This window comes from Pseudorasbora parva, chromosome 22 (genome assembly GCF_024679245.1).
Source record: "Pseudorasbora parva isolate DD20220531a chromosome 22, ASM2467924v1, whole genome shotgun sequence".
NCBI lineage: Eukaryota > Metazoa > Chordata > Actinopteri > Cypriniformes > Gobionidae > Pseudorasbora > Pseudorasbora parva.
This window is the reverse complement of record NC_090193.1, coordinates 30742716-30754982: the sequence shown is the minus strand read 5'-3', so window position 1 is coordinate 30754982 and position 12267 is coordinate 30742716. Positions and strand designations below refer to the sequence as shown.

The 12267-nt window shown below is 38.0% G+C and overlaps 1 protein-coding gene across 1 annotated transcript in view; it reads right to left on the bottom strand.

Moving 5' to 3' along the window:
- diaph3 (diaphanous-related formin 3) overlaps nt 1-12267 on the bottom strand; it is a 417231-nt gene that overhangs the window by 103724 nt on the left and 301240 nt on the right. Inside the window, exon 25 of the mRNA XM_067431466.1 lies at nt 3473-3608. Within this exon, the coding sequence (XP_067287567.1) occupies nt 3473-3608 (136 nt within the window). The remainder of the gene's footprint in view (nt 1-3472; nt 3609-12267) is intronic.

Below are 12267 nucleotides of genomic sequence, written 5' to 3'. Positions count from 1 at the left end.
AAACAAATCAGTGACCAATATAGCCACCTTTCTTTGCAAGGACACTCAAAAGCCTGCAATCCATGGATTCTGTCAGTGTTTTGATCTGTTCACCATCAACATTGGGTGCAGCAGAAACCACAGCCTCCCAGACACTGTTCAGAGAGGTGTACTGTTTTCCCTCCTTGTAAATCGCACATTTGATGATGGACCACAGGTTCTCAATGGGGTTAAGATCAGGTGAACAAGGAGGACATATCATTAGATTTTCTTCTTTTATACCCTTTCTTGCCAGCCACGCTGTGGAGTACTTGGACGCGTGTGATGGAGCATTGTCCTGCATGAAAATCATGTTTTTCTTGAAGGATGCAGACTTCTTCCTGTACCACTGCTTGAAGAAGGTGTCTTCCAGAAACTGGCAGTAGGACTGGGAGTTGAGCTTGACTCCATCCTCAACCCGAAAAGGCCCCACAAGCTCATCTTTGATGATACCAGCCCAAACCAGTACTCCACCTCCACCTTGCTGGCGTCTGAGTCGGACTGGAGCTCTCTGCCCTTTACCAATCCAGCCACGGGCCCATCCATCTGGCCCATCAAGACTCACTCTCATTTCATCAGTCCATAAAACCTTAGAAAAATCAGTCTTGAGATATTTCTTGGCCCAGTCTTGACGTTTCAGCTTGTGTCTTGTTCAGTGGTGGTCGACTTTCTGCCTTTCTTACCTTGGCCATGTCTCTTGAGTATTGCACACCTTGTACTTTTGGGCACTCCAGTGATGTTGCAGCTCTGAAATATGGCCAAACTGGTGGCAAGTGGCATCTTGGCAGCTGCACGCTTGACTTTTCTCAGTTCACAGGCAGTTATTTTGCGCCTTGTTTTTTTCACACGCTTCTTGCAACCCTGTTGACTATTTTGAATGAATCGCTTGATTGTTCGATGATCACGCTTCAGAAGCTTGGCTATTTTAAGACTGCTGCATCGCTCTGCAATATATCTCTCTATTTTTGACTTTTCTGAGCCTGTCAAGTCCTTCTTTTGACCCATTTTGCCAAAGGAAAGGAAGTTGCCTAATAATTATGCACACCTGATATAGGGTGTTGATGTCATTAGACCACACCTCTTCTCATTACAGAGATGCACATCACCTAATATGCTTAATTGGTAGTAGGCTTTCCAGCCTATACAGCTTGAAATAAGACAACATGCATAACGAGGGTGATGTGGTCAAAATACTCATTTGCCTAATGATTCTGCACTCCCTGTATATATATATATATATATATATATATATATATATATATATATATATATATATATATATATATATATAACCCTTTTCCTCTATTTCTGTCAGTGATGGAGTTTGAATTGCTTGTCACTGCCACGTCTTACTTGTTTAGTTTAAGACACACAATATTCAGCAATGTTACTCATTTTACTGTTGGATGTGAACTGAACTGAGCTGGGCTATGACATCACTGTTTTCTACAGAGCTGCTTTGTAGCTAAAATTAACTCATTTCATATTTTAGGATCTTTATATACAGTTATTGAACAGAGAATCAACACTAAACTGAACAATGAAACTACATTATATTGCCAAAAGTTTTGGGACACCTGTCTTTACATACACATGAACTTTAATTAAATCCCATAATCCCATTCATAATCTGTAGGGATCAGTGTTAATTTTGACAACACATTTTCATTTAGTTTTAGTCCAAGTCTTTTGACTTAAATGCCACTTAGTTTTAGTCATATTTTAGTCACCTGAATTGTTTTTAGTTTTAGTCTAGTTTTAGTACAGTAGATTTAGTTTACTAAAATCTAAGTTTATATAAATTGCAATGCATTACATAACTGTCTGTTACTTGAATACATGTTTTTGATGTGCCCCAAAGATGAACAAAGGTCTTACAGGTTTGGAATGACGTGAGGGTGAGGAATCAATGACAGAATTTTAATTTGTGGGTGAACTAAACCTTTGTTGGTACTGTTTTTCAAAAGAGCTCAATTGACTTCCATATCATTGGTAAAATAAAGTATTTCTGTTTTAGCTTCAAATACATTTAAGTTATTTTTTTTTTTAATTTCAGTTAACATTTAATTTTAAGTAATGAAGATTTGTTTTAATCGTTTTAGTTAACCATTTTAAACCTGATACTTTATTGAATAATCTGTCAATTATGAATAATTCATAATTGAATAATGAATTAAATGGGAATGAATCCATTTCGAGCCGATCCGTACAGATAGTTTAATTTTCTCTTTGGAGTCCAATACAAATGCATCCGTAATTGCCCTGGTAACACAAGAGTTTACAGACAATATGAGATGTAAAAAGCGACTTAGATATGGAGGATCGTTATATATTTCTTTATTATTAACTTAATAGCACGCTAAGGCCAGCAACAGAGAAACTCGTAGGCAAGCAACAGACCTATCCTGAGTAGTCATTCTACCAGCATGGAAAAAGCCAACCGTGCTGAGAATTCCAAAACGAATTCGAACCGTGTCGAACCAAGCTCAAGTGGAATTATAACTGGAACCGGTTTTTAGAGACATTTAGGTAGACGGTGGACAAGCAGCTATCATTGTATTCTGTGTATTCCTGTAAAGCTGCTTTGAAACAATCTTTATTGCATAAAGTGCTATATAAATAAAGTGATTAAACTAATTAAACTTAATTAAACTAACAACAGTTAGGCTAACCAGGTGCAAGTCTCATGAATATTTGTCTATAATTCATTATCTTAAAATATGAGGCTATTTTATTTTACACTACAATACTTAAGACACGTTAACTGGCTTGCACTACTATATGCCACACTGCCAACTGCCACTACACATCCTACCATAACCTAACACTAGATTCACTACTGATTGCACCACACTGCAAATATTCATTTGTAAGTGTGCATTTTGTGTATTAAGTGAATGAAGAATGCACGCAGGCTGCTCTTCTGCGATATTGACTCAGCATGAGGCCCGATACGGACACAAAACTCATCCCAGTCAACACTGAGAGCCTGCTGCGTGTATATACACACCCTCACGCACATTCCTCAAACAGCAGGAGACAAGCACGAGTGGCAACATATATAATAAACTCATTTCATGTGCGTCTCATGAGTCCACAAAACCTGTTTATAAACCAATCACCTCCCTAATATCTTCATGCATAACGTTTTACCATTATGAGGTTGATTCTCACTTAGAAAAAAGCCTGTGGAAACATTATAGAAAGTGAGGAAATGTAGATTGGCCTGATTCAGAACTTCTGAATTTCCATTGCGTTTGTGGTATTATAACCATGGCGGGCTGTTCACATGGAAACAGATTGACAACAGGACACACATTCTCTCTCACTTCTGTCTGTTTAAAACAAGCTCCCAGGAACGTGTGCAGGGACTCGTTTCATCCATCTTCAAAGGTGATTTTTCTAAAGCTCACTCTCATGAAAACTTTCAGTGAGTGACTGATAAACATCTCACCTGTGTTGACCTCCAGCAGTCTCTTCTTCTTCATCTGCCGCTCCTGCTTCTCTCGTTCCGCCTTCTCTTTGGCTATCCTCGCTTTCCTCTGCTTCTCCTCCGCCTCTCTTTTCCTTACGTTCTCCTTCACTGCTTGCTGGAGAGAAAAAAGGCAGAGGTAGAGCAGTCTATTGAGGAAACAAGTAAAGATAAACTTGGTATTTACAAACAAAAGGGTGAGTACAATTTCCTTGAAATAAATGATTTAATACTTGTATTAAGCAAACATTTAAATGATCATTGAATAATGAATTTCAAAACCATTGATCATTGAATTTCAGAACCAAGATGAGTCTCAAACATTCATGTGCAAATCTATTCAACCTCAAAAGTCAGCGTTTGGCGGAACATCCTTTACCCTTCATAACCTCTAATAAATGCTTCTGGCGAGTGTTCAGAGGATCCTGACATCTCTCTATTGGACTCTTAACCCACTACTCATGTGAAAAGCTTCCAGCTCTATGACATTTTGTGCTTTCTGTGCTGCCACCGCTTGTTTCAAATCCCATCAAAGATTTTCAATGGGATTTAAATCCAGAGGCCGAGATGGCCACTCAAGGACATTCCGGGACCCATCCCTGTACCAAGCGCTTGGATGTATACTTGGGATCATTGCCTTGCTGGAAAGTCCAAGCTTAAATTTACATCCTGAAGGCATCACACTCTTCGCCAAAACAGCCTTATACTTCAAAGAATCCATGCTGCCAGTCACATGGGCAAGACTGCCATTTCCTTCAGCAATGAAACACCTGACTGACCCATCCCAAATGATTTTGTACTTAAGCTAGCTGAAACCATATAAAACAGACATTATAAACAGAAAATTGTCATTAAACTTTAAAACAAATACCCCACCTTTGCGTGATGTTACAAAAAGAAAGAAAGAAAGAAAGAAAGAAAGAAAGAAAGACTGATAGAAAGAAAGAAAGAAAAACTGGAAGAAAATAAATGTTAAGTGGAGTAAATTATGGCAGAAAAAGAGAAAGAGACCTCTCATTAACTAAGCCATTTTATTCCCAGGTTTTGACAAAGCTCTGAGCACTTCAGACATTTTCAAGAAAATCTGGGGGCAAGAACTGAGCAAAATTTCCCCTCCTTGCTCACTTTCTTTTCTTTTTGGACCATTAGCGGTTGGAGAGGGTTGTTAGAAATCTATAACTCCTCTTTTGGTTTGATGAGGGCTACTTTTCTAGGTGTAAGAACACTCGGGCAATCAGAACAAGCTATCAGAAAGAAACATCATTAGAGCAGTCACCTTGTCCTAACACTTCATATGCCTCTTTCTTTGGCTCTCTTTCTCTCTTCAGCCTTAAAAGCCTTCTCCAGATAATGGATGTATTTCTAAGTGTGCGGAACACAGCAAGTGGCACACCTCACACAAAGGTAAGGTGTAAGAGGCAAAAGACGAACAGGTTTAATGAGAAAAGGCAGAAAGAAAAAGTGAGAGAGAAAGAGTGGGGAGATGAGAGTTCAACGCAAAATGAAGAAATAAAGATGGCTGAGGAATAACCTGAATTCATAATTCAATAATTTACATAAGTGTATGAGTACTGAATTTCTAGATTCTAAAAAAGTTTAATATATTTACAGAAGTAATGCACATATCCTGGGTCCATATCCTGACACACATGCAAACGGAAAAGTGCTAAACCCACTTCTGACAGGACCACTATCGTCAAAGAGGACTGAATGACAAATAGCATAGTTTAGATTGGCGGTATGGTATAGTTCTCGGCAAGAACTCCCTACACCTATGCAACCTAGCATGGATAAGAGCAGGAAGAGCAGTGATAACCCCCCTTAGGGTAAACAGAACAGAACCCACATAATGTATTGCAGATATCATTAATGTTGATATTAAATATACAAAATAATTCAGGAACTTAGTCCGATTCAAAGGGAATTAGAATACCAAATCCTGACTGGACAAGAGAAAGGACTGGAGGTAGAGGAGGGTAAATGAGCTCTGGAGAAATGCAATAGCTTCTGATAATACTGAAGGAGCTATAAATATGTATGCTGTGATAGACATCGTATTCCTATAGGTAGATGTGACCAGTTGTTTCGAGCTTGACTAATGTGACCTGCCAGAACTGATGCTATGCTGGATTTTAGCACATATAAATATATACACTAGTGTTGCACGATATACCGGTACTAGAAAAGTATTGCGATACCCTGCTATTACAAACGGTACGATATGGGCTTTTATTAGTACCGGTACTTTAAGACTTTAAGGAAGACAGCGCTAATATGAGCTGTATTTCTTAATGTCCGTGGATGTATGACAGCAGGGTTCAGGACATGTGTGCAGAGCTCTGCTTCCACCGTTCACTAACCATTGGAAGTAGAAGAGTTAAATATATACACGCAGCGCATGACAAAGAAAGCAACAGAATATGCGCGCATGAGAAGAAAAAGTGTGGTGCGAGACGTGCTCGCGCTGTGGGACTCTGACCTGAAGCGCGTGCGCACGCCTTTCAGACAACATGGGAACGCCATTCAGTTATTTTGCGATTATTTGGGTTTGAATGGTCAAACATATGTAAAAATGCACGGCCTGGCGAGTATTCAGGTAAACACAGTCGGATGTGTCTTTAGTGAGCGTATACAGCTGAGGTAATTAGACCCGTGCAGGTCTTGCCAGACCTAATATTCTGTGTGATTTATGTTAATCAAACAGCAATGAAAAATAGAAAACCCACCACATGCTTGGCAAAATAACTAAAATATATTTATTAAGAATCAGTGTATAGTTAAATTATAGAGTGAAGACCAAGTAAGCAGTTTTATATTTGATTATTTCATTTCTTTCTTGACTTGCTACTGTTAAATAGACCTAATGCAGCTGAAAAATAAAGCACTGTTTTTGTCATATTGTTTGTAATTTGCATTTATTGCTTATTTTTAAAAACAATATTATAATTATAAAATTACATTTAAAAAATATTAAATTACTCGTAACATGACATAAGATTTTGGTCATCCCAACCTGTTGAGAAGTGAAAGGTTAGTGAACGATATCGATTGATAATGTGATCTCTGTAAGGATGCTCACACTGGCATGTAGTTATTACAGCAATAAAAGAGAGGGAGGGTCAAAAACCAGGGCAGGAACATGCTGGCCAAGTGAATTTTTAGTTAAAAAAAATAAAACAATGAATTGAATAATAAGTTATGTTGTCATATAATCTGTTTTTTTACCGTGGTATCGATTTAGTATCTGTATCGAGGTATTTTAGTCTGGTATCGTATCAAAGTCATAATTTTGGTATCGTGACACTAATGTACACTTTTTTAAATTATAAATTATATTTGTATACTAGGGAGGCTTTTGACACAGTTGAGTCTGATTGGTTGTTCTACGATGTGTATTTCTTTTTCAGAAAAACAAGAGTTCCAGGTACAAAAAAGCAGTTCCAGGCAGATCTTGAATGCATCACAGTTCCATATAACTCCAAATCATTTCAGTTATTTCAAAAGGTCCTTTGAAATAAGCAAAAGAACAAAAACCCACAATGGCACTGACCAAGCAAATAAATATAGTATATTTAAAGTTTCTCCTGCACACTCTCCCACTCAAACGCACACGCATACAGTACAGACAGACACTTGCACAGAAGCGTGTTATTTATTTGTTATGTGTTTATATATGCACACAAACACACAAAACCTTCCTCTGTTGTACTATGCCAACCTATAATTTCAGCATTTCACCATCATATCTAATATTTGTTAGGGAATGGGCAAAAAGAGAAAAAAAGCACCTCATAAATGGCTAAGGCAGATGTCGCTGTCTATTTTTGCACACCTCACAGATCTCCAACGGATCCATAGTTGCAGCAGTGGTCCCTTAAATGAGCAGGAAATATGGCTATTGCCAGCAGGCCAAGACAGAGAATAAGTCACATGATAACGAGGCTTATTCCCAATTGCGTGCGGCGGATTACGGCCACAGTCTGCGATCACAGTAAATCCTGACGAGGGGAAGAGGATAGCGAGATGGAAGGTGGGCTAAATCAGCTTTCCTGTCCACGGCTCTGTGACTGCGCGCGCACACAGAACGCTTTAAACACTTTCATTAGAATTAGAAGAGAATGAAAAGCAGTGGTGCATGACCTCACGCTCTGTAGCACGGACATCAATATCAACACTAATACAAGAGGGGGATTCATGGTCCTGCCCTTCCTTCAACACTTCTAGATTTCCAATATACTGTTTGTGACTTGTCACCAGTGACAGTTGAATATTCACTCAGACAGTTGTCACTGGTGTTGGCCAAATGCAAATTTCTACACATTTCAAACATTTTGGCCTGAATGTATAGACTTTTTGTGCTACTTGAGTTTATAATTTGATATAGTGAATGTCTTCACCGAAAGAGCAAATGAGGCAATTAAATAATACACATTTAAGCTTGTTTCTAAGTCAGCAATTTGCTCAACTGGACTGGCTATAATGGAACACAACAGAAATGCACAGATCACTTCAAGGGCTGCACAATATATTTAATTATATTAGATTAAAATAATAAAGCTATTATGCTAGCATTTATGCTATTAAATAAATAATAAAGAAATATCCTATCCTCCATAACGCAGTAGCTATTTACATTTAATATTGTCTATAAACTCTTGTCTTACCAAGGCAATAACTGATGCATTTTCATTGGACTCCAAAGAGCCGTCATCAACCCCACAGTGGAACATAAAACCATATCTGTACAAACTGGGCTAGATCAGCACAAAATTAACATTTTAAGTATTAAGAATGGTTTTGTCCATTGGTGAAATTTCATATATTATATGAATTAATTAATACTATTTTAAAGTCATACTGAATTAGTCAAATACAGTGAGAATGCGACCCACGAAACCTTGAGTAATGTTTTCATAACATTGAAAATATTCACTCAGAATTTGCTAGTAAATTTCACAAATTATTACATTTCGAAGTAGAAAACAAAATAGTATTTTGTCGTAAAACAATTCAATAGTATATTAAAATTTATTTAATGTAAATATTACAGTGACACTTTCCCTAAATTTATTCAATCCTAAAGGGATTTTTCCATTTAAAAAAATAAATAATTGCAGCTTTTAAAAAATATATTTTCTACGCAGATGCACTATCTAACAAAGTCCACTCAATAGAGGAAAATTCCAGCATTTTTTCAAATCTCAAAAATATTGCAGAAATCCAAAATATCGCAATGTCAATTTTTCCCCCCAGTTTTGTGCAGCCCACTATATATACAATATACAATCACTGTATAAACACTTCACAGACAGAGGTCTTACCCATCATGTTTCTCTTGTGACCATTAGCCTCATCTAAATCGCATGTGACCGGTACCCCAATCTAACCTCTCGCGCAGTGGCCACCATCGACATCCGCAGTTTAGAGCGAGATTATCAGCAGATGCACCGATTAAGTTGACAGCGCCTCAGTGTATGCTAGCCCTGGAGTGAGTCAGTCAGCGTTTGGGAGCAGATGGGCCTACGTTGAATGCTGAGTGAACTAGTTATTAGATGTTCAATAACAGTTCTGAGGAAAATGTGCAGAAGGCTGAGGATGTTCCATTATGCCTATTCAGTGGCATAATAGAAAATAATAACATAAGAGCTGGTCTAATCTCTGGCTGAACACCATGATTGAAGAAGTACCGACAAAAACGAGCTCTTAGAGAAACTCACAAAACGTTACAACAGAAGAGCTGCATGTTTCCACATTGAACGCCATTATTATATGCTTTGATGCACTTCATTAGTGTAGCTATGCAAAAGGTCACTTTGTTAAACTAAGAAAGCATAAAACATTGAAGTTTTCTAAAGAACTATGTGCTGAATCCATTAAATGACACACAGGTTAAATCTCACACACAGTTCACAAAACCTCAATTGTCTGAGAGTCCTTAAAGGACGTACACGCACTATATTGTGCTGATATTGATTATTTTGGATACAGTAAAGTGTGCCGTTAAAGATACAAGTAAATCTCACAATGCTGAATAAATACTCAAAAGGTGTAACTTCAGTGTGAATCAATAGTAATCACTGTATTGTACGCACACACCTGATTTATTCAATCTAATGTGAATCAAAGCCACTGCCCGAGTCATTCCCAGTATTGTTGATCTCACACAGTGTATAAAGCTGCCGCTGGCTGAGAGCATCAGAGATACAGGGGCATGACCCAGCTTCTGTGCTGTGAGCGTGTCTGATGTCACGATGTACAGATTTCCCTGCCACAAAGCTGAAGGCCTGTTCTCATTAAATGCCACTTAAAGGGATAGTTCACCCAAAAATGACAATTCTTTCATCATTTACTCACACTCATGTTGTTCCAAACCTGTATGACTTTCTTTCTTCAGTTGAGTAGAAAAGAAAAAAACATTTAGAAGTATTATAAAAGTAGTCTATACACTGCACAATATTATACGTTTTCTGAAGCCATTCAATTCATTTAAAGGGATAGTTACCCTAAAGAATAGCTATTTTTACACTTTTTAGGCTCTCTAATGGAACGCTCGGTTTTTATGTGCGTGCCACACTGAAGACTTGGAAGTAAAACACGTAAGGTATTGTTTTGAAAGCATGTGGGGAAATTGCAACCAGAAAAGATTTGCCCACGGGTTCGCAAAATTTCTTTATTAAACAAACACAATGATTTCTCTCTAATCCACCAGCAAGTAATTGAAATGTTATTTTTTATTACTTGCCCCAACCAATCGGTGGATATAACCGCCAACCGTGCATCACTAACACACACAAGCCTCACCACAGAGTCCGACAAATCAGCATGATCCGGCAATTGTATTTTTCCTTCAAATATCAAGTCAAGAGAGTGAACAACATACATCAAGAAAGGAATGTTAATTTACTATTTAAAGATAACATCAGAGGGATGGGCGTTATAGAAGCAGGAAGCAAATGAGCCGTTCAAAGGACCGTGGAGACAGCAGTGTGGAATAAATATAAAATGTAAGAAAAATACAGTGTTTAAAAAAATAAGAAGTATAAAGACATTTAATACTGTGCCCCATAAACATAAACAAGCATAGAAAAAGCACACGGAACCACCGCTTTAAGATAGCCTTGGGCGGCCGGAGAGCCATTTTGGTAGCCCGTAAACACACAGCCCCGGGATGTTGAACTTTGCGAGCCCTGGCCTGTGTAGTCCAATCACGCAGCACAATGACTCAACAACACCTCAAATAAAGGATTTTCCAGCCTGTGGCATCGTGCCAAGTTATGTTCAGTTAGACACGTACACATAATCAATATATATCAAACAATCTGTAACAATGTAATACTATCATGTTATTTATGTTACATTTCTTGCGTGAGTCGGTGGTTGAGGCTACAGAATCAGGCATCAATATATATAAAATAGTCATATGAGTAAATCACTTTTTTGTTGAACCACTAATGACTTTTAAAGAGTTAACAACAAGGCAGTGAGCTGTAAATTCTTACAAATGCACAAACGCGCACGCACGCACACACACACACACACACACACACACACACACACACACACACACACAACCAATAAAGGTAACAAGAGTTTAGAGAGAGAGGGGAAAAAAGAGAGCATGAGGGGATGTGGTCCACACACAGTCTTTGCTGTTAGCCATAGTCAGCATTCATGTATGAGTGTATAAATGACTGATGAGGGGTTAAGGGGAGAATCCCACACACAGCTGAGGTGAGGAAACTCCTCAGAATACACTATCCATCTCTCTGCACCCCACACACCATTACAAAGTGTTACTGATGAACCCAAACTGCTGGGCTTCGCTCTCTCTGGACATGCTGCACAACACAAGTCATCAACCACTATGTGACATGCACCTTTGCCATTGCTGGATACAGCACCAAATCTAACCCCATTCAATGCGTTACCACTATAGGCACTATTGTTATAGGTCAGAAGAAAACTATACTGTTTTCAATCATAAATACACTAACATCAGGCCAGGGGATGGGTTAATAATTGCTGTAAAACTCCACACCACAGCTATCAAGTTAACAACATAGAAAAACGATATTTATATATATAAAAAAAAAAATCCCTAGCGGACGAATGATAAAACCATTGCGACCAATCAGAATCCATCAGAGCTGACGCATTTAAAGTAGCAGACAACATTTCTGTAGTGCCATTTATAATAAATGAAATTTTACCATGCATTTGAGAGGATGTTAATATAGTTGTTATAGTGATCATACCTGCTGTGAACAGCTGATAATGCAAAACAAAACTATATACTCCCATTATAACAAACAATGTGGTTTGTTGTGATGTGAATTAAGTTGACACCTTGTTTGTATCTTTGCGGTGCTACAAAGCTGCAATTGTGAGTTTATTTTCCATTCATATTTTAAATAAAACATCTAGAAATACTTTAACACTCTTTTTTTTTTAGACCCAAGAAAGACTCTTAGAGTTTGTGTGCAGGTTTTGTGGTAACAGCATCACTCCAGCTTTAACCCAGCCCCCATTTTGGTGGAAAATGTGGGAAAACGGGAACAAAATGTTTGAATTTTGTTTCTTTCTCTGCAAACTTCTGCACTTGTATCTCTTTAAAGTATTTAAATCAGCATTCACCATGAGAGACGACTCCATGTGAGCTGAACAAAGTATGTCGGAAAGAGTCTAAAATGCTGTTACAAGTGATTGATGCCTGGCAAACTCTAAATTCAAAGCCAGGGCTCTCATAAGACGTGCCTTAATATAGATCACAACAGCTG